At 38.0% G+C, this 21,614-nt stretch overlaps 1 protein-coding gene across 3 annotated transcripts; it reads left to right on the top strand.

Moving 5' to 3' along the window:
• The first annotated feature begins 494 nt into the window (after positions 1-494).
• Positions 495-21,556, top strand: slka (STE20-like kinase a). 3 transcript variants are annotated; one of them, XM_043256252.1, is made up of 19 exons: positions 495-1,432; positions 5,281-5,445; positions 6,946-6,994; positions 7,839-7,988; positions 8,349-8,421; positions 8,562-8,756; positions 9,130-9,211; positions 9,303-9,434; positions 9,581-10,717; positions 10,800-10,930; positions 11,051-11,174; positions 12,591-12,770; positions 16,213-16,284; positions 17,729-17,858; positions 18,423-18,547; positions 18,641-18,829; positions 18,920-19,045; positions 19,146-19,259; positions 19,914-21,556. In XM_043256252.1, exons 1-19 carry the CDS (start codon positions 1,283-1,285, stop codon positions 20,058-20,060), a joined length of 3,471 nt encoding a protein of 1,156 aa, XP_043112187.1. In that variant the 5' UTR covers positions 495-1,282; the 3' UTR covers positions 20,061-21,556. The 3 variants fall into 3 exon arrangements, with proteins under 3 accessions (XP_043112187.1, XP_043112186.1, XP_043112188.1); XM_043256251.1 differs by lacking the exon at positions 16,213-16,284 and adding an exon at positions 15,469-15,561; XM_043256253.1 differs by lacking the exon at positions 16,213-16,284 and having other exon boundaries at positions 496-1,432.
• The last annotated feature ends 58 nt before the right edge of the window (positions 21,557-21,614 follow it).

Below are 21,614 nucleotides of genomic sequence, written 5' to 3'. Positions count from 1 at the left end.
ATAAACCCAAATGGGAAATAAAACTGCTATTGAACAAACATGTATCCTAAACTGCAGAAACATTGGTGTCTCATATTTTAGAGCAGTCAATGCAATTCATAAAACATTCATCAATTAAATTTGCATGTGGGTGTGTGTGGAAAAAATATTCAGATATAACCCCACTTGTAAAAAAAAAAAAAGTAAAAGTAAAATTTTCAGGAACAGGCCCAATTGTAATTTAATTACGCATTATTCTCAATAAGTGATTACAATTTTTTGTCATTAAATTACGTAATTTATTAAACGAGTCTGAACGAGATCGGGGGGGAGCTTCGCTTAACCCAAGGTCCGTCAACAAACTGAATGAACTGGAAAGTGTCGTTTCTGAACGAGCTAAAGGAAAGGTTGAGCTCAATTGAGTGATTCGAGAGAATCGATTTGCTGGAATGAATCAAACCCCCATCACCCCTATTGGTCGCAGCCTGTAAGGACGCCAGGCTCAGCACCGACTGCGCCTGCGCCAGCCTTTCCTCCGCCGAGCACGCGCCTTCCCCGTCCAAACGCTCGCGCTTCGAGTTTTCCCGCAACATCCTCGAGAAGTTAGTCACGAGAGACCCGCGCCGCCGTGGATCGAGGCGCGACAAACGTCCTTCTTAACACCTCGAGCAGCGTCCGCTGGCGTGCCGCGGTTCGTGTGATCGGTTTTTATCGAAACAGTTTTGGTTGGCTAAGCTGTAAAACACACCCCTCCCGTGAGGAGTCGACTGAGCTCAGACAGGAGTTTGGTCATCAGCATCCGCTCTGCATTTTTACGGTGTGCTAGCTACCTATCCGCCTCCACCCTTATGGATTTTACTGTACCGTAGTTTTTTAAACGACACATTTGAATGCTCGACGCTTGTTTGACTAGGAAGCTGTATTTTTAATTAGACGGGTGAGGTAAACGCTGAGGATCACACACATGTAGCCGTTGTAAAGCTAGCTGAGGAAGTGGACTGTTACTTTTCCATCCCTGTATGGTGGAAGGAGTCGCTCGCCTTGATGATTCACTCTTATGGAGACGCGAAATGCCACATAAAGGCTAATATCCGCCTCTTTCAGAGAGACTGATATCTTCGCCATCATTCACAGGATTACTTGGAGCTGTCTGCAACTGTAGTTAAATGAGTTAGCTGGGGATCGATCATCCACAGCTAGCCCATTAGCCAACTCCCCAAGTGATTCGTTCAGTACAGTATTAACAGTTTATGTCGTGTCAGTCTTTTTTTTTATCGATAGTCTTTTAGATTGCGTTTAGAAAATGTCCTTTTTCAATTTTCGGAAGATATTTAAGCTTGGCACGGAGAAGAAGAAGAAACAATATGAGCACGTTCACAGAGACATCAACCCAGAGGAGATTTGGGAGATCGTGGGAGAACTTGGGGATGGAGCCTTTGGGAAAGTCTACAAGGTAAATATTAACCAGCAGGTGATTGTGTCATCCTTGAGTATATTTGCATTTCTTCTCAGCTCTGCTGATTGAGCTTAACGGTACACTCCAGAATGTACATTTTTGTCGTTAGTTGTTTAACTTGATGTATTTTCAAGCTTGTGTTATTTAGTTTTAACATGGAGAACACATAAGAACATGTGAAGGACTAACAGCACCAGTCTCCTTTCAGTTGCATCATTTTTTCGTGAATGGCGATTGGGAGTCATTCTGACCAGCATCCAATGTAGTGCTCCATAGATTTCAATGTAATGGCGAGGCACCCTGTGCATGGCATCAGACTGACAACACCAGCTCGTTCAGAGATACAGTTATACACATTTAGGATTGTTCACCTAAAAATGACAATTCGCAAAAGATGTTTTGAAGAATGTTGGTAACTAGTATAAAAAAGTCAGTGGAAACCACACGTTGTTTGGTTACCAGCATCATTCAAAAGATCTTTTGTGTTTAGCAGAAGCAAGAAACTGAAACATGTTTGTAGCGACTTGAGGGTGAATAAATGAGGGCAGTAGAGAAGTCAAGGATATGATGTTCAATGCATATTTGTTAAACCTAATGGCATTCATGTCCTTTTAGAACATAAATTAGTTGGAGAACAAACTTTATATTTGGCTTTGATTTGTCTAGTTGTTGTAGGACCAGTTGTAGTTGATAATTAAACTTCTCACAATTCTCACCATTCCTGTCATTCCCTGCTTCAGTCTTTAATCTGGTTAAGAATGTTTCCATACTGCTTCTGCTCATGGAATGCATTGTGTTTCTGAAAGCACAAGTTGGGTGTGTCATACTAAATATATAAATGCATCTTGAGGTATCGTTTAGCGACAGGCCTGAAATGCTGTCAGATTAGTCTTTGTCGTTTAAACTTTTTGCAAAATATAAAAACAGTGTCTTCAGTTTATGGACATCATATTCTAAATTAGTGAGGAAATAGAAGTCATCTTATTCTGAATTAAGTGCATGTAAAGACATTGTCCAAAGAGAAAGTAACGCTGTATGTGAGTAAATGTGTGTTGATCTAGAGGGTGAATCAGCAGTGTCTTCCTGCCTCAGATTAGCAGCTGTGCGGTGATGCTAGTGCTGTTGGACACTGGCTTACTTGTGCGGTTTATTAGAGGTTGTTTCTTTGTCTTCTTACAGGTTTTTTTTCTCCTCTCTTGTCTATAGCGATACAGTGTGTTTTGTTAATCCTCTTTAAAACTTTTCAAAACTCTTAAAAACATCATGAATGAATGTTATTGCAAAAACAGAAAAAAAATATTGTTTGTGTTAGTAATCATAAATCTGAAGTCCTTACTTTGGCCGTACTGGCTATTGGATATATACATTTAATAATCTATAATGGCTATTCAGGCAGTTTTTTGTTGTTGTTGTTGTTGTTGTTGTTTTTTTTGAAAACCTGCATTGAACAATCCTCCATTCTGATATCTAACAACCACCATTCAGTCATTTCCAGATGGATAAAATCAAGCATCGTCCGACATGTTTTCCTTGACAAGTATAGTATGTGGATTTCTAAGATGAGAAGTGATTTTGCTGCTAACTTAATTTAAGCACTTATCTGTTTTCTGAATTCTCCTCTCATTTAGTCAACCTAAAGCCTGCTCCAAAACTAGCTGATTAACAATCAATGGACGGAACTTTCTTTTTGGACAATCTGTTACAATTGTGCACATCACAGTATGTAAAACAAGATGAGGTACTTCTTCATATTGTGAATTTAAGCTTGCCTGGTATATGATCTGAATTAGTATTTTGATTTTTATATTTCCTGAAACAATGAGGTAGGTTTGCCATTGAATTGTAAGTGCGTATTTGTATCTGTACTATTACAATAAAGAAGTATCACAAGTGTGACCTGCCCAGACTCACTGGTTCTGTGGCACAATAATGGAGACCAAAATAACACCCTTTTTTGGTGATTGTTTCAGATATGTAGATGCTGTGTTAATTTCCTGTTGATCTTGGGGTAGAAACAGGTGAAGAAGTGCAAAGTCAATTTACACTTGGCCCTTTCCTTTCTCTCTCTGCTCCTGTGTTTTGGTGTAGCTGTTAACACTAAGAGCTTGATCCCAGAATAGAAACGGTAGTGTTGGCATGGATGGAAAGAGTTAGAATGGAATAACACGTTACACCCGCCATTAGTCACTTCCACTTTGAATAGAATATTTTGAAACGGTTAGCTAGTACAAACACTTGACACAACTGGAGGAGTTTAATTGGTTGTGCATTGTTGCTCAGAGGGATGACCTCAAAGCTTCATGGAGATATGTATTTCCTCAAACAGCCTCTGGCACGCCTCTAGGTGAGGTAACCCTGTCTTGTTTCCTTTTTTTTTTCTTCTGCTTTTTTGAAGAATAGATTCTGTTGCTGATGTGTGTCAGTTGCAGGCTACAGAGAAGAGCTAATCTTACAAGACGTTACAGTTTTGAGTTATTTTTTTTATATATATGTTTTCTTGATTCCACAAGTTTCATAACATAGTTACTAATGTGATGTCTTGTTGTTGGCTTATTGTTCAATCACAGAGTATGTAACAAACAAATTTGCTAGAAAGGCCACTGTGCTTTGATGATTATGTTTCATTCTGAATGTCTCTCCTGTTAGAGTAAAGCTATGAATAAGTGCTTTTGTAATGAAGTAGGTCAAAGGCAGTAGACTAATCTCAGGGTACATTTAGGAATTTGTTTCTCTCTCAGTCATTTTAGCTCTAAATTACAGCTCGTACACCAAAATTCCTTATTTTTAATCATAGTTTTATTTGATATTCCTTTAATCACTAAGTGATGCTGAGATTTCCTATTATTCTAGAAGTACAAAGCAACATATATCAGACAATTCAGGTCAAGTTAACAGTATTTTATTTGTATAAATACAATCTCTCAAGTTGGACTTCATATCGGGTGAAAGGAAAAAAGAATTTATCTGACAGACATGAAAAGTGACTATTAACAGATATGTTTTTTTTAATATATATTATGATTAGAGGTGGGTAAATGTTGCTACAATAGACTGGCATTCACCTTCACCAAGTTTTTGAAATCCAGATTTTAGTTTCTTTTCTGAGGCACTCTTCAAGGACATGGCTTTTTTTCTTGGCAGACCGATAAAGACTGCCACATGCTAGGCTCTCAGAAAGCCAATCAGATTTAGACTTTGCAGAAGTGTTTCCAGTTTAGTGAGCCATATGCATAAAATGTTTAGTGAATACTATGTGGGCAGTCTGAGGCGGGGGCAAGCAAAGTTGAGCTTCGAATTATTGATTGTGCCCGATTGACCGCCAGAGTAAAGAGGCACATTAAGGCAGCCAGAAATATTAAAGTGGACACCTCAGAGCCTTCAATCAAACTAGTACATCATTTTGCAATACATTAGAGAAAAATAAGGATGCAGATTTGTAAAAAAACAAATAATAATAAGCCCAAAAAGCAAATAAGTTGAGGTAAACCTTATAAATTGACATTAAGTTTGGTTGGCTTGTGATGATTATAATGCAATGTTTTACAATGTCATTTGAAGTAGGAACGAATCTTTGCCTATTGGATAGATCACTTTCTGCATTTACCATTCACTATAAAACATGCACACTGATAGATCAGCACTCTTCCACCAAAATACGTTTTGTACTTTGTACTTGCAGTGACACGAACCGTTATCTACCTAGATGAGGTTGTAAAGAATGAAGAAAAAGCCCCTGCCCCACATACATTAAAGTGCTGCTGTTTGAATACCAGGCCTGTACAGCATCATAGAACACCTTGTATGCCACCTGTTGAATGTTCCCCACTGGGTTCCTTTTATCACAGGCTCAGAACAAACAGACCGGGATCCTGGCTGCAGCTAAAGTGATCGATACCAAAACAGAAGAGGAGCTGGAGGACTACATGGTAGAGATCGACATCCTCGCCTCCTGTGACCATCACTACATAGTCAAACTGCTGGATGCTTTCTATTATGAGAGCAAACTATGGGTGAGTGACTCTTCTTAGGAGAGGTTTGGTTACTTCAGCTGTTCTGCAGCCAGACACACACACACACACACACACACACTGACCTCTGGAGGAGGAGTAGGAGTGAGAGCACACTTCACTCTTGCCTTACTCATCAAAGAGTAGCACTATGCTGTTGGTTAAAAGTGTTTGTACACAAATCATGTCTCACACACTTGCAGCCTATTAAAGAAGCATAATGTTCATTCTGGGCTTTGTAACAAGTTTGAAATTCCATGTAAATGCCATATGTTATATTTTTTTTCCCTCAATGAAATCTTACGTGTTATGATCCCAAGACCATTCCCATGTAATTTAACAATTCATAAGCCTGCTAATTTCATGTTTCATGGTTTGATACTGAGTAATAACAATGGCAAGGCTTAGCAGCTCCATATTAGTCTACAGTATACCTCTCTATTCATCCCTTTCTAAAGAGTGTCAGTGGATCCTATTTTTCTACCATAGAGTTCCTAGGATAATTACGGCAGAATGGTTTCATATGATCCTCTCCTCTCCGGTTGGCATGTATAGAAGGATAATGGCCTATTTCAAATGACCAGAGAAAGTGCTCATGAATTAATTAGATGCAAGTCCAGTCTGCTTAGCCTGGCTGCTAATCAAGAGATATGAATGCATAGCTCATAGCAGCGCAAGCATGCTTTTTAAATGCTTAGAGAGATCATTCTTAAGCTCCGTGTCAGCTGTACAAAATATTCATAGAAAATAGCCTAAAATCTGCACAGCACTCAATTGTTTATCATAACTCTCCAGCCTCCCGTCAGTGTTCATAATTAATTCTGACACAGTTTGAATTAACATTTATATGGAAGAGCTGGAGCCTAGTGAAGAGGTATGTCTAATAAACTAAGTTTCCAGGGTTTGTGATGAGATTGTGAATGTAATTGTGTGATTATTTGTCATCAATGCGTACTCTTCTCTTATGGGTGATGGCATAGTATAAGGTTTGTATTGATTTTTCTGCAGCACCTGTTACCTTTTGTGGCGTATTAATGACCAGCTGCTGTGTTCAGTGTAATATGATGGTGTTCACTTACATAATGCTTTTATCATTTTACTCAGAGTTTTAAGTTTCGCTACCATTATCCAATATACTACAAAATAAGTGAATGCTTGGCTAATCTAATAAAACTAGTAATTGGATTAGCAATTTCACAAATGCTCTCATCTCATTGTGGATTGTTCTAATGACACCTGAGAGGGTCAGTAACAAAGACCTCTGAACAGGTTTGTAAGGGAAGTCATTAGTGTGTTGAATGCAAGCCAAAAGAAACTAATAATATGTCCATAATTTAGCCAAATATTGTTAAATATTCTTTTCTACCAAGAGTGATAAACACCCACCCAACCAAACCAATTATTCTTGTAATCAAAGTAAACTGTACGTTGCACACTGTGGCATCGGTGCCGTTCTTTGTTCATTCATATTGTGGAACTTTTTTTTTTTACCCCGCTCTTTAGATTCTCATTGAGTTTTGTGCTGGAGGAGCAGTGGACGCTGTGATGTTGGGTAAGTTTTATGTCCTTTGTTTAATTGAAGGAAATAGAAGGCACTGTGGTTGTCTGGGTCTGTTCTACTGTGCGATGATGTTCCTTTCCTCCAGACCTCACTGGCACACCAGCACGCTGTGCTCATTTTTGCCACTGGACTGCACCATATAATTATCAAAGTCGGATTTCAAGGAGTGGTTAGGCTCTTTTTAAAGCTAGTCAGCCTTTTTCTGTGTTGGTTGGAAGCCTTGTTGAAATGTCCCCACACACATCAGATCTTTTCAGTGACATGCCATGTCAGCAAATTCATTCAAGTAGATTTTACAAGTTTTTCATGGCTCTCAGTGGTATTAATTCAGCCAAAAACAAAACGAAGTTGATGGAAATAACATTTTACAATTGTAAACAATGTCCTGTAAGAATAAGACCTCTCTTTCTGATGACCGTTTAGTCTGCTGTGATGAAAATCTGGCCTCTTCTACATTTAGCCTGTAAAAGAGGTGTTGTCGTGGGAGGTGTTGGGGTGAGGAGGTGTTCTTATGATTGAAATGCTTTTGTTGACTCATTCTTTGTGCTGTTATGACTCCCTCTGTTGCCTTCTGTCTGTTCTGTGAGGGCCTATCCCAGCAGCGCTGCTGTAATAAAGACCTGTTTGCATTGCTTCAGTCACAAGGGAGCAGTGTGCTCTATCTAGCCAAAAACAACAACAGAGAATATGTCTAATAATGAGCCATAGACCTTTGTCACTGTTACAATATATTTATTTGTCTGGATTAATTAAAATACACATCTTTGCAAATAAAGTGATAAAGTGTACTTGCTTAGCGGCGACTCAACCATTTTGCGTGTGTGCTTGTGTGCAGAGCTGGAGAGGCCATTGACAGAGCCTCAGATCCGGGTTGTGTGTAAACAGTCGCTGGAGGCACTGACTTACCTCCATGAGAGTAAGATTATACACCGGGACCTGAAAGCTGGAAATATTCTCTTTACCTCAGATGGAGATGTCAAATTGGGTAATAGCTTCATAAAGTTTATCTATAAACTGTTTATTTTAAATGTACAATTTACTCATTTAATATAGAGCCCCAATTATTTGTATGAGTAATTATTTATTTAATAATGTGATTTGTATAAGTAATTCATGTATATGTTTATCATTTAAATTTATACAGTTTTCTTTTTTTTTACATTCTTTTTTTGATTCAGTAATCTTAAAATCTGTAAAGGTCTCTGTAAAGTCCTTTGTTAAAAAGTATATGAAATGTGTTTATTTTAGTTTTTGAGTTTACTTATTGATTCAAAATCATTTCTTTCTTATGCATGTTGTTGTCAGCTATACTGTGTCTCTAAGTTTGATCAATGTTTCTTCTCAGCTGACTTTGGAGTGTCTGCAAAGAATACAAAGACCCTTCAGAGAAGAGACTCTTTTATTGGAACACCATACTGGTTCGTCACTCAATTTATCAAGTCTTGCATTGAATCATGAGATCTGTCACTATGTAAGAAGAAAGCTGTGAATATGGTGCACAATAAGCTTCTTTATGCTCAGTTTTTAAAATCCCCTCCCTCCCACTCTCAAATGTAAGGATGGCACCCGAGGTGGTGATGTGCGAGACGTCAAAGGACAGACCGTACGACTACAAAGCGGACATCTGGTCCCTGGGGGTGACTCTGATCGAGCTGGCACAGATCGAGCCGCCCAACCACGAGATGAACCCAATGAGAGTCCTGCTAAAAATAGCAAAGTCTGAGCCCCCCACACTTGCAACACCATCACGATGGTGAGAGTTATGATTCATAAATCTATGATTTTCCACATGTCAATAATGAAGCAAAATGTGATTAACAATATAAACAATTAATTGATTAAAAATAATTAGTTCAGTTAAAGGGTCATTTAAAAAAAACAAACAAACAAAAAACTGATACTGATATGATAAATCACCTCCCAACTCAAAAATGAAAACTCCAGGCTGGAGGCAATTTAGCTGAATTTAGCTAGTCATATAAGCAGTCGCCTATCCATAGTCCCAACACATGGTCAGCCTGGAACTGCATAACTTGTTGCTTAATAGTTTTGACCGTAAGCCCCAAATGAAGAGACCTTTTACATGTAGCGTAGAGTTCATGTTGTTCCTCTGCTGTGTTAAACAGGTCTCCTGAGTTTAGTGATTTCCTGCGGAAAGCACTGGATAAAAATGTAGACAATAGGTGGAGTGCATTGCAGCTCTTACAGGTTGGGAAATCTTGTATATCTTCAGGCAGTTTAGTTTAAAGGTTAAAATTAAAATGCAAAAATATAGTGATCAGCCATGTTCTGCTTTCAGCATCCATTTGTTTCAAATGTGGTGGATAACAAACCACTGCGAGAGCTGATTGCTGAGGCTAAAGCTGAAGTGTTTGAGGAGTTTGAAGATGGCAAAGAGGAAGAGGAGGAAGAAGAGCCAGAGTCCCAGCCGGTATGTAAACAACCACTTTAAGAACTAGAAACCCAGAAATTGTCATGGGAATATGGTGTCATTGTTTCCATGCAGAATTTTGATTTGAATGCACAGGGCACAGCATTTTGGCGCTGTAGTCACTTTGTTTATTTTATTATATGTAGGTGGTGCCTGGACACAAACGTGCATTATCGGACACCAGCGTTGGCAGCTCAGAGGATGAGAGGCAGTATCAGAACACGCCAACTCTTGAGTCAGTCACTGAGAAGGCTGAACCTGAAAGAAACCCCACTTCAGAGGTTCAAGCTAGTGATAAGACCTCTGACATGGTGGTAGATGCCACTGAACCCAACCAAGCTGAGGATGAGAAGATGAATGAGGCCAGTCCATCAGACACCAGCACTGAGGAATCACGTTCTGGTGAGGAGGCTATTCCAAAACACGAAGAATCACACGCTCCTGTGACCACAGAAGTAGAGATTTCTGATAAGCCAAATCCTCCTGAATCAAATGATACTATCCTTCAAGAGATTGTAACCGTCAGTGAGGAAACTGGGGAGGAAGAAAAGAAGGAAGTGAAGGTGGAAGAGCCAGCAGAGAAGAAAAAAGAAGAGTGTAAAGAAACACAGCAAGAAGCCAAAACACAAACCACGGAAGAGGAACCTACCGTGCCTTCAGATATAGCTGAATTAGAGAACAAATCTGATGGATTTACTGAAGAAGCTGTCACTGAACCAACTGAGGTTTCAGAAAAAACTGAAAACAAAATTGAGACGGAGGGAGATATGAATAAAAAGGAGCTGATGGAAGATGAGAGAACTGTACCCACACCAAATGTCCCGACAGAAGAGTTAAAGGAGGAGCAAGCTGAAACTTCACCAGATGTTTCTACTGAAGTGGTAACAGAGGATCTTCCTCCAGTGGCAACAGAGGACCAAGAAAAAGCTGTAGATAAGATTAAGAGTTCAGAACCCAAAGACGATCTTGCAACCAAGGGGGTAGATGTAGTAGAAGACAACTCTGTGAATGAATTCCCTGTTGTTGTTATCAATGGTGTAAAAGAAGAGGAGGTCAGTGCAACAGAGGAACCTCAAGAAGCCCATGAAGACAGACCAGAGATCCAGGAAGCACCAACCGTGGCTGAGAGTGACCAAAATGCAGAGGTAGCAAAACGTGATGTTGAAAAGGAGAAAGACTCTGACTCCGGCAGCAGTTCTGCTGCAGATACTAACAGCATTGACATTAATCTGTCAATCTCCAGCTTCCTCTCCAAAAGCAAAGAAGGATCGGTTTCAATACAGGTACATATAACTCTGCCCAGATGTGCTTAAAATGAATGCCCTGTAGGAAAACCTCTACATTAAACTTTATTCAATCCCACAGGACACCAAGCGCCAAAAGAAAACACTGAAAAAGACCCGTAAGTTTATGGTTGACGGGGTGGAAGTCAGTGTCACCACATCCAAGATTGTCACCGACAATGACACCAAGAGTGAGGAACTGAGATTTTTGAGGTATATAAGCTGACATCAGTTAGTGTTTCTAGTTATTTTGCATTTGGGAAATGGTAATGTGATCTGATAATGCATAAGTCATATTAGATTTTCTGAAAAAGTGTGATGTTTGTTCTGTAGGCGTCAGGAGCTACGAGAACTGAGGCTGCTGCAAAAAGAGGAGCAAAGATCTCAACAGCAGCTCAGCAATAAACTGCAGCAGCAGAAAGAGCAGCTCTTCAGGCGTTTCGAGCAGGAAATGACGGTCAGCACTCTCATTGTCTCATTCGTTTCATTTACATTCAACATTGTAATTCATTGCCATCCGCTGTTTATTCTACACTCTTATTTTATCCATAAACACTGAAGGAAAGTTATATTTACTGCACTCAAATGCGGTATTAGGTCTTTCGCAATAATTTACCTTTTGACTTATCACAATATAGCACAATACATGTACATGACCTCAATAATTTTTTGCGATGCAATATATTGCCTGTTATAATTAAATGGAATAGATTATAAAAAACAGTACACAATGTGGTCTAGTCATGTGATGCTAGTTACATTTTTTTTAAATCCTTCTACAAAAAAAGGTTTAATCTGCAGAAAAGGTCTTATTTAGGGATCTGTGCCTTTGTTCATACACAGATCTGAAAGCTTAATAGAAATCATGTTTTTCAGTAATAGTGTGCACCCTTACTTTTCAGAGAAAAGATGGAAAAAAATCTCTAATTTCTAATTGAATAAGTTGTAAATGCACATTTTAATTTTTCTAAGGTATCTAATATTTTGATACTTGGTTTCCATGATCTGCATATTTTTAAGAATTAAATGTTTGTTGTCAATTTAAAGTGTGTTGGCCTTCTTGCATTATTAAGCTGTTATATTATGCATTGGCATAAAATAGTATTAAAATTTCAATAGTATTGCTTATTGCAGTTATTTATGGGGCAATATATCGCACGACAAAACGTTATCGTGACAGGCTTGTGCTGTATGACGCATAAGTTACAAGTATCTAATTTAGTATCTGTAGTATATTTTTGCCGATATCCGTTGTAAAAAAAAAAAAATCACTGATAGCCAATACCAGTATATGTATATTTCTCATTGTTTTAAAACAACGACATATTTGTTAGTAATAAAAAACTTTATTAACATTTTTTTTATTTATTTTTTTTATGAGAGTATAAGAATGCTTTAAAGGTAACTTTAATAAAATCAATCTCTGCTGTTTTTTTTCTTACAGATTTCTTACAGTTTGTCTGTAAAATCTCTAAAAAAAAAAAAAAAAAAAAAAAAAAAAAAAGAGCTCCTCCGAAAGAGTTGTGAAAGAGTTTCACAATCCGTTTTAAAATATACTAAATATTACTGAATAAATCTGCATATATTATTTAATTTTCAAGTGTTATGTTTGTTGTTGTTTTGTTTTTTTTAAATTCCTGCCAACATAGCCCCCTAAGTAAATAAAATAGCAGATGGGTATTGTGACCTGGGCTACAGCAGCCGCTATTGTTTTAAGGATTTATTGGCCAATTCTGATAATATTGTTCATCACTTTTTTTTTTTTTTAACAGCCTCATAATGTCACAAAAGGACACAAGCAGAAAGCTCAAGTTGATTGACACACATTCGTTTCTATAACAGTATTGCTCAGTATTCCTCTTTCTCTCTCCAGGGGAAGAAACGTCAGTATGACCAAGAGGTGGAGAACCTTGAGAAGCAGCAGAAACAGACCATAGAGCGTCTGGAGCAGGACCACACCAACCGGCTAAGAGATGAGGCCAAGAGGATCAAAGCAGAGCAGGACAAGGAGCTCTCCAAGTTCCAGAACATGCTGAAGAACCGCAAAAAAGAGGTAACCGAGAAAGAGAGATGTAGAGCTGGATGCACTATATGCTTTGCATGTATTTGTTCATCAGGCCATGACCTGTTGTTAATACTGTGGATGAGCATTTAGGGTAATTTAATAGCCAGGTACACTGACACTTGAAAATTGAGTCGTCACAAGTGTATTTTTAGTTAAAATGCAACATTCACTAATGTTATGCTATTTCACTAATTGTTGTTGAAAAGTATCTTTAGCAACCTTTGCCTCTCTCTCTCTCTCTCTCTCTCTCTCTCTCTCTCTCTCTCTCTCTCTCTCTCTCTCTCTCTCTCTCTCTCTCTCTCTTTATTTATTTATATATATATATATATATATATATATATATATATATATATATATATATATATATATATATATATATATATATATATATATATATATATATAAATAAATAATGTGTGTGTGACAGACTGTTAGATTACTCATGCTCATCCCTAATTGGTATGCTTTTAGCAGCTTTTTCATTCTTGTTTTCTGGGGATTCAAAAGCCAACAGACACTCTATCGTTTCGCTAGTGTACATTGGCAGCTTTGCTTCTGAATCACAATGCTGCCGCAAATGGAATTGATTTCCTCATCTGTCCTCTTAGACACGTCTTAGCTTTGTCTTCTGCTTTCTATTCAGACTTGTAAATGCAAAGCAGTTCTTTTCTTATCATGTTATGTTTACTTAACAAAACTCTGGCTCTCACATTCAATTATGTCCATCCTCATACAGGCTGCAGGAACAGCTTTAAAGGTTAATTGGGTGCTAAGCAATGGGCTAGGAGCAAAATAAAGGCTCTTTTCATTCCATCGCATCTTCCTCTCGCTGGTCTTTTCAAATGGAGGGATTTCAGTGCATGCATGGCTTCATGGTAATGAGAAGGATATGTGACGGGTCTTACTTGCTTTTAGGTGGTAGTGGCGGTGCATGGTGCATTTGCTGTCATAATCAGTAACATTATAATAGAGCACATTTTAGCTGTCTCTGAGTGCATTATCAGCCCGCATGATACATGCTCATAAATTAGCACTATTAGAGTCTCTCTTCTCTCTTTTTGCTTTTGGTTTTACTTTGGCGCTTGTAATAGACAGCTTGCCCCTCTCTAATGCTGTCATATGCATGAACAGAATGCCTTATTGGATTTTGATAAGTCAGTGTCTCATTTTATCTCCCTCTCTTTCTCCATTTCATGAAACTGTTCAAATGTTTCTTGATTTAAATTATTTCTACCTATTAAGTGTTACTTTATTATTATTATTATTATTAGTTATTATTTGTTATATTATAACACTTCACAATAAGGTGTCATTCATTAACATGATTTAACATGTTAATTAACATAAATGAACAATGAACATTACATTTGTTACAGTATTTATTCCTCTTTGTTAATGTTAATATAAATACAGTCGTTCATTGTTCTTGTTAGTACAGAGTGCATTAACTAATGTTAACAAGCACAACCTGGGATTTTAATAATGCATTAGTAAATGCTGAAATTAACACTAAGATTAACAAATGCTGTAGAAGTATTGTTTATTCTTAGTTCATGTTAACTAATGAACCTTATTATAAAGTGTTACCTCGTAAAATTGACTGTTTTTATTCTGATGCTTTTGTAAATGTCACTAATTATGTTGCCTGTGTGAGTGTGATGTAATGAGTGGAGATCAGTGCTGTGGTGAAGGGCCTCTTCTCTTGATAGGAACACACTGTGTTTATAGACTCTTAAGTACTAGAGATTAAGTTTCCTTTCATTTTAAAAATACTTAAAATTGACAGTAGATGTCAAAAAAGATGCACACTTCAATTGCTGAGCAGCAGGTTTAAGTAATTAGTTAAGTAATCAGTAGGTTAGTATAATTAACAGGATGGATGCATTAAATTGTTTAAAAGTGATTGTGAAGACATGTTTTTTCAAATAAATTCTGCTTTTGAACTTTGCTCATCAAGAATCCTGAAATGTATATTTTTTACAAAAACGTTCATCAGCGGCAGCTCTTTTTAAAATTGATGATATTATTTCATGCTGCTTGAACAACAAATCAGGATATTAGAATGATTTCTGAGGGACCATGTGACCATGACTGCTGAAAATTCAGTTTTCCCATTATAACACTAAAAATGTTAATATTTTCAATTAAACAATGACTGGCATTTTTGAGAACAAAGGCAATCTAGGGTCAGTTGAACAGTTTTGACCCCCCAGCAAAATATCCTTCTGATACATGACATTTTGACATGCTGATCTACTGAAAAAAATGACCTGCTGCCAATACTGTTAAACTTTCTTCACAAAGAATAAATGCCAGCAATATATATATGTGTGCATCTTTTATAAAATACTTTTGAGGGAATCTATATTCTGATGGTTTGTGGAGGTACAAGAGGGCTCTATATTAGCTGCTGTTAGTGGGCTTTCACTGTTCTTCGGCTTCTGAACAACTCTTACTGGTAGTAGCTGATGGGTTATTGGAATCTTCTTTATATTAACTGCTAACCCAGTCAGAAATCATCAGTGGTTCGAGGATGATTATCTCTCAAATACTAAATCATTCATCAGGTTCTAAATTAACACTTCCTGGATTATTTTGCATGAGAGTCTTCGACTAATGACTTACACAATCAGTCCCTATGCCAGTAAAGCATTCATTCCCAACAGTCTGCACGCTCACACTATAGGTCAAACAAGAGGTCGGAATGTCTCCTAAACACATGAGAAAAGAGCTCATGAAACGCTTAAAGGACGACCTAGCAGTCATTCAACATGAAGAGGTAATTTAATTACCAGCTACTACACTTTCACTTCTGTTTTTTGCCCCTCTGGTGTTAAATTTCTTATTTAAAAATCAATCGTGGGCATTAATGGAGACTTTGTCCTGTACTTTTCTAATGGCTCATCACTGACTTCCTGTCTGTTATCCAAACTCATAGCAGATACAGAGATGAATTTATGTAATGCAGCATCTGCTGCAAATGGTGAAACACCATTATCATGAGTTCCTGTTATGCTTTTCTCTGAAACATGCAGCTTGATTTTTAGGCACCTGTTGAAAACGTGTGTAGCTAAAGTAGCCAAACCACTTTAAAAAGGGGGGAGCACCCACACACATTGACCACGTAGGATGTGGTATCGATCTCGAGGAGTCTAACGATGACCGCTGCATCTCATCACGCATGTCGAGGACAACAGCTGCACTAACTGATAATGGTCCTTCAGGCTCACCAGCTGCTAAACCCTCTCCCTGTCAATCGTCTCGAAGAACTCACTGCACGCGACACAGGAAACTAACCGATTACTGCAATGCAATGAGAAGACTAGATGATATTGTGAGATGTGTGTCTGGTTTGCGTGCGATACGCTTGAGTGCTGGTGTGTGTCCCCTGTTCCTGACGTGGTGGAGTTGGCTGTGTTTTGCTCCACAGGGTGTGGCCCAGGTTATGATACAGTCTTTTCAGTTGTCCTCATGTGCTCTGTTCAACGCTCAGATGCAGGATGTAAGTCTCCACTCTCCTCGTGACTCAACCCTCTCACATGTGCCCGTCCGTCACGCAAGATACAGAGCAGATGCATACACAAATTGCACGTTCACAGTGTAACGGCTGTAATTGTTTAGCTGTGTTGTAGTTTATTAATGAGAATAGTTTTAGCTCACAAAAATAGGCCATAAAATGGTATACAATCCAAAAATGCAAGTTGTCAGCAGATCTCTCTCAGAACAGAGAAGTTCCCATGAGCCTCCCTGGAATCAGTACACTTTTGTCACACCTGAATTGCAGTGTATATTTGCAGAGTGACACTAGCAGAATTGATTTGATGATTCTTTTGAAGCGCGTCCTTTTGTAAGAGCACAGTAGATTTTGAATGTGATGTGGACGGCACATGCGGGCAGGAAGGTGCTGTTGTTTTGGAGTGCTGTCGCCTGTGTTGCTGCAGTGTCTCAGTGTATCTTCTATCCGCTCACTGTCTCATACTGTTACTGAAATTCTAGTCAAGTTTCTGTGCGTCACCATTGCTGCTTTTTTTCTATGTGCCACTGAAGGCCAAGTTTAAAGCAGGAGTCGAAGATCAGGGTGACTTTTGAAATGCATTATTATTATTATTATTAATTTTATTTATTATTTTATATTATTGTAGCAGCTTATAAATGATTGTATATATTAACATTATTGCTCATTTCAATGTTGTTCTACATGTCCTTTAGGCAGGCCCACATGTATCTGAAATCTGCCACAAAATTATAAATGTAATTATACAAACACATTCAGTACCAATCAAAAATTTTGCTGACAATGTAGCTTTGCCATTACAGGAACAAGTTTTGTTTAAAAAAAAACCCAAAAAAACCCAATACAATTTAAAAATAATTTCTCGATTTTAATACAAATCAAAAAGTGCAGTTTGCATAGTTTTTTTTGAATGAATAAGTGTAGCTTTGGTGAGTGTAGGAGACTTATAACTAAGCTAAATCTTTTCAAAGGTAGTGTACAAACTTTTTTGCATTCAGTAAATTGATCATTTCAATGAGCTTTCAGCAATTAGTGAAGTTGTAATACGCATTTAACCATGTTTTTATCCATCCTAATGATTCCCCCTCTCAATCAACAAAGAAAATAACCTACCTTTAGGTTGTTAAGCTGTACTGTGACTTTATATGTGTTAATCTATTCTCTCGTTCCTTCCTTTCACAAACCTTTATCCATTTATCATGAATTATAAATGTTTTATCCTCGTTAAATGGTTTAAGTGTGTGACTTTCCTCTTAATGCAGTGTTATCAGTGCTGTGGTATTGCTCATGTGATTTTTTTTGTTTTTTTTTGACTGCTTCCCCTTGGAGCATGATCATGTACAGTTAATAATTTATAATCCCTGTTGTTTCTGTACCCGATTCCTCCTCCTTTTCCTCCTCTCTATTTTTCTTCCCCATCTATCTCTCTTAGGAGCAAGAGTTTCTCCAGAAGCAGCAGCAGGAGCTGGATGGAGCTCTGAAGAAGATCATCCAGCAGCACAAACTAGAGATCGCCACTATTGAGAGAGACTGTCTCAACCACAAGCAGCAGCTTATGAGAGGTCAGGCCCTCTATAAACACTGTAAATGTTCTGACATTAATGATAAAAATGGAAAGCATTTGTGGTAACGTTTTTGTTTGCCTGCAGCAAGCCTTCAAATAGTTTCACTTCAGACTTCAATGTTTGATGCTATGAGGAAGTCCTGTAGACCTTCTGTATTAAATGTGGTTTTGTTCATTATAAATGAATTAGCTGCGCATATGCGATAGATTTTTCTAGGTCACACTTTCATCTCCAACCACAAAGGAAACAAGCCAAACATGTTACCTGCTTCTACAGACAGTAAAGCGTTAATTGTTATTTTCAGACGGGGGTCCAATTATAAAGTTCTCAAGTTCTTATAAAGGCCAGCCGTGTGTCTCCTGAGGTGCGGCCCAGATCTCATTCGATGAGACGTGTGAGAAAATGATTCCAGACATGTTGTGTTAAGATTTGATGTCTATGATGTGTAATGAACTATATGATTTCCTGTCTGCAAAACATGTCTAAACATGAATTTTTGGTCTGGTTTTAAAGGCTAAGAATCATTCTATTTCCTCTCTTCTTTGGCTCTCAAACACACAGCTCGGGAGGCAGCCATGTGGGAGCTGGAGGAGCGCCACCTGCAGGAGAAACACCAGTTGCTTAAGCAGCAGCTGAAGGACCAGTACTTCATGCAGAGACATCAGCTCCTCAAAAGACATGACAAGGTGAGACCTAACTGTCAATCTATTCCGTGTATCAAAGATGTATGTTTTGTAGCCACTCTTTGACTGTTTATTCGCACATCACCGGGTCATCAGGAGATGGAGCAGATGCAGGGTTATAACCAGCGGCTGATAGAGGAGATGAAGAACAGGCAGGCGCAGGAAAGAGCTCGGCTGCCCAAGATCCAGCGCAGTGAAGCCAAGACCCGTATGGCGATGTTTAAAAAGAGCCTGCGGATCACTGGCACAGGAACACCAGAGCAGGACAGAGAGAAGATCAAACAGGTCAGAGCCTCTGTCAGGAAGCTTTGTCAAGATCAGAGTAGTCGGGCTTGTGTTCAAACCTGAGGGTGTTTTCTGCTTTATTTTGAGCAGTTTGCCACTCAGGAGGACAAGAGACAGAAGAATGAGAGACTTCATCAGCATCAGAAACATGAGAACCAGATGAGAGACCTGCAGCTGCAGTGTGACTCCAACATCAGAGAACTTCAACAGATGCAGGTCTGTAAAATACTTGGTGCTTGTTTTTTTTATTACATTTAAATTATGCATGTCTCTGTATTTGGTTGTAATATTGGTTTTGCCATCTCTTTGCCATCAGAATGAGAAATGCCACCTCCTGATTGAGCATGAAACTCAAAAGCTGAAGGAGCTGGATGAGGAGCACAGTCAAGAGCTGAAAGACTGGAGAGAGAAGCTTCCGCCCAGAAAGAAGGTATTTGGTTGATTTTTTGTGTGTGTGTGTGTGTGTGTGTGTGTGTGACATCACAGAGCAGTTGCTACTCGCGTTTTCAATTGTGCTGCTTAAATGTTAACCCAAAAATCTTTATTCTGTCATTTAATTACTGTTTCTCATATCGTTCCAAACCCATAAGTCCTTTCTTCATCAAAAACATTTAAATTAATCTTCTAGAGATGAAGTTTCCTAATCCTTGCATAAACAGTAACACAACTACCACTTTTAAGGCCCAGAAATGTAGTAAGGGCATCTTTAAAAATCATCAGTTATTCAAAAAACATTATAAACATTATTAATCAATTTCGCCAGAAAGCTCTCAGATTTCATCAAAAATTAATTTCCGAAAATGAAGGAAGGCCTTGCATGTTTGAAACAACACAAGAGTGATTAATGAATGACAGAATTTTCTCTTTTGGGTGAACAATCCCTTTTAATGTTTTGTGGAAACTGTGTTTTTGCTGTTCAGAATAGATGTTCAAAAGAGCAGCACTAACAAAATAAAAGTGTAATTTAAGGATTTCATAAAAAAACTATTAGAATTTGAGCACTCCAAGTATGATATACCATCTTATATTTTGAGTAGGACTATTGTTTGTACACACAGTATAATTCTCTCCTGCTCTCTTTTAGGCTCTGGAGGAAGAGTTCACTCGTAAACTGCAGGAACAGGAAGTCTTCTTTAAGATGAGTGGAGAGTCCGAATGCCTCAATCCTACCACCCAGAGCAGAGTCTCTAAGTTCTACCCCATTCCCAGTGTGCACTCCTCCGGCTCTTAATCTTCACTGAGCTTTATCAAAAGTGAGGAAAAGCCCTTTAGCCTTTTAAAGGTATGAGATCAGAATAGATGCATGGGGTTAAAATCAAATTCCTAGACATGCTTTTTTTTTTTTTTTTTTTTTTTGCCACATTAAATCCAATGGATTAACACTTTAGTTTTCTGAACGTTGTCTTTTGGTCACGTTAATTTGTGCTTGAGATGTTAGCACAAATTAGCAATGAATACACTCAGGCAGTATCATCTTGTCTTTGTGAGATACATGCATGAGACAGCCTTAACGAGGGTCACGTGATGCTCATAACAAACATCACACAGAAAATACCACTTAAACGGTGAGCACGTGGACACACTAGTCACCGTTATACTCAATTCTCTAAATGTTCGAGTTGCACAGCTAATACATGAAGCTTCAGTGCTGTTTGGTCTTGTAGCAGCTGTTATATGTTGTATTTTTAGGATACTCCTGTGAATCTGGCCTGGTTTTAATGTCCACCTAAAGATGCTTTTAAAACAAGCTATTGGTTTTAACTTTTTTCTTTTACTCTTCGTCTTATGGTTAAAGTTATTTGCAGTCAAGGAATGTAACCTGTAAGATGACATTGCACACTTTAAAACGAAAACATATGCAGTAGTGATTTCTCTTTAGTGCATTATGAAGGAAACGGTGCCCAAATATTTGTATACAATGATGTCATTTCTCATTTGGCAAGTCACTTTGTGGTCCAGAGTACCCGTTTATTTTTTTATAAGCAAATTAATTTCACGTATTTGAAGAAGAATAGGGCAGTCTTTGGCTTCTTGAATGTTTCATATATGGTGTTAAAAAGTTATTTATGGATATAACTGAAGTTGAACGTTTTTATTGTTAGTTTTTTTTTTTTCCTGTTTCATCAATATATAAGGGCAATATGAACTTGCACACGCTAGATGGTGTATCTGAAGTTTAGGTTTTCTTTTTGTTAAAGGACACATAATTGGATAGTCTGATGTAGAGCAGTGTTTAGTCCATTGTAGTCTGCAGAAGTGTTTCAGTGAGAAGACATGAGCATTTCTCACTGATGTTGAGGACTTTTCATCTGATTCATTTTTCATCTCTATTTTTGATAACACGTTGTGTGCAAGAAATGACACACCTGTATCTTATCCATAATATGACATGCTGTGCTCGTATACTTTTTGCATGCTGAAAGAAATCCCAAATGCTGTAATTTACCAGACACATGAACTTTTTGAATAGACGATGCATTTTACAAAGGCTGGTTTTAAAAGTTAGTATTTGCACAAACAGTGCATTACACATCAGGAAACTTGTTCAGAGACAGAAAGATAGGGCCGATATCCCAGTGTCATACTGCTGAACGGTGACCTTAACCTCCTGCAGCACTTTGATGGAATATCTGATGCATTTTTTTGAGGTCAATTTATGTATCTAATCGCTTGTCCATTGGTATACTGTAATAATGCTGTAAATAAAACTCATTGTATTTTCTTTGATTTGTTTGGTGTTTTTTGTTGTTGTTGTTGTTGTTGTAGCTCAGCATCAAAACCCATT

The sequence above is a fragment of the Puntigrus tetrazona genome, chromosome 13, assembly GCF_018831695.1.
Source record: "Puntigrus tetrazona isolate hp1 chromosome 13, ASM1883169v1, whole genome shotgun sequence".
Classification (NCBI taxonomy): Eukaryota; Metazoa; Chordata; class Actinopteri; order Cypriniformes; family Cyprinidae; genus Puntigrus; species Puntigrus tetrazona.
The sequence above is the reverse complement of the archived record's forward strand: the minus strand, read 5'-3'. Positions and strand labels throughout refer to the sequence as shown.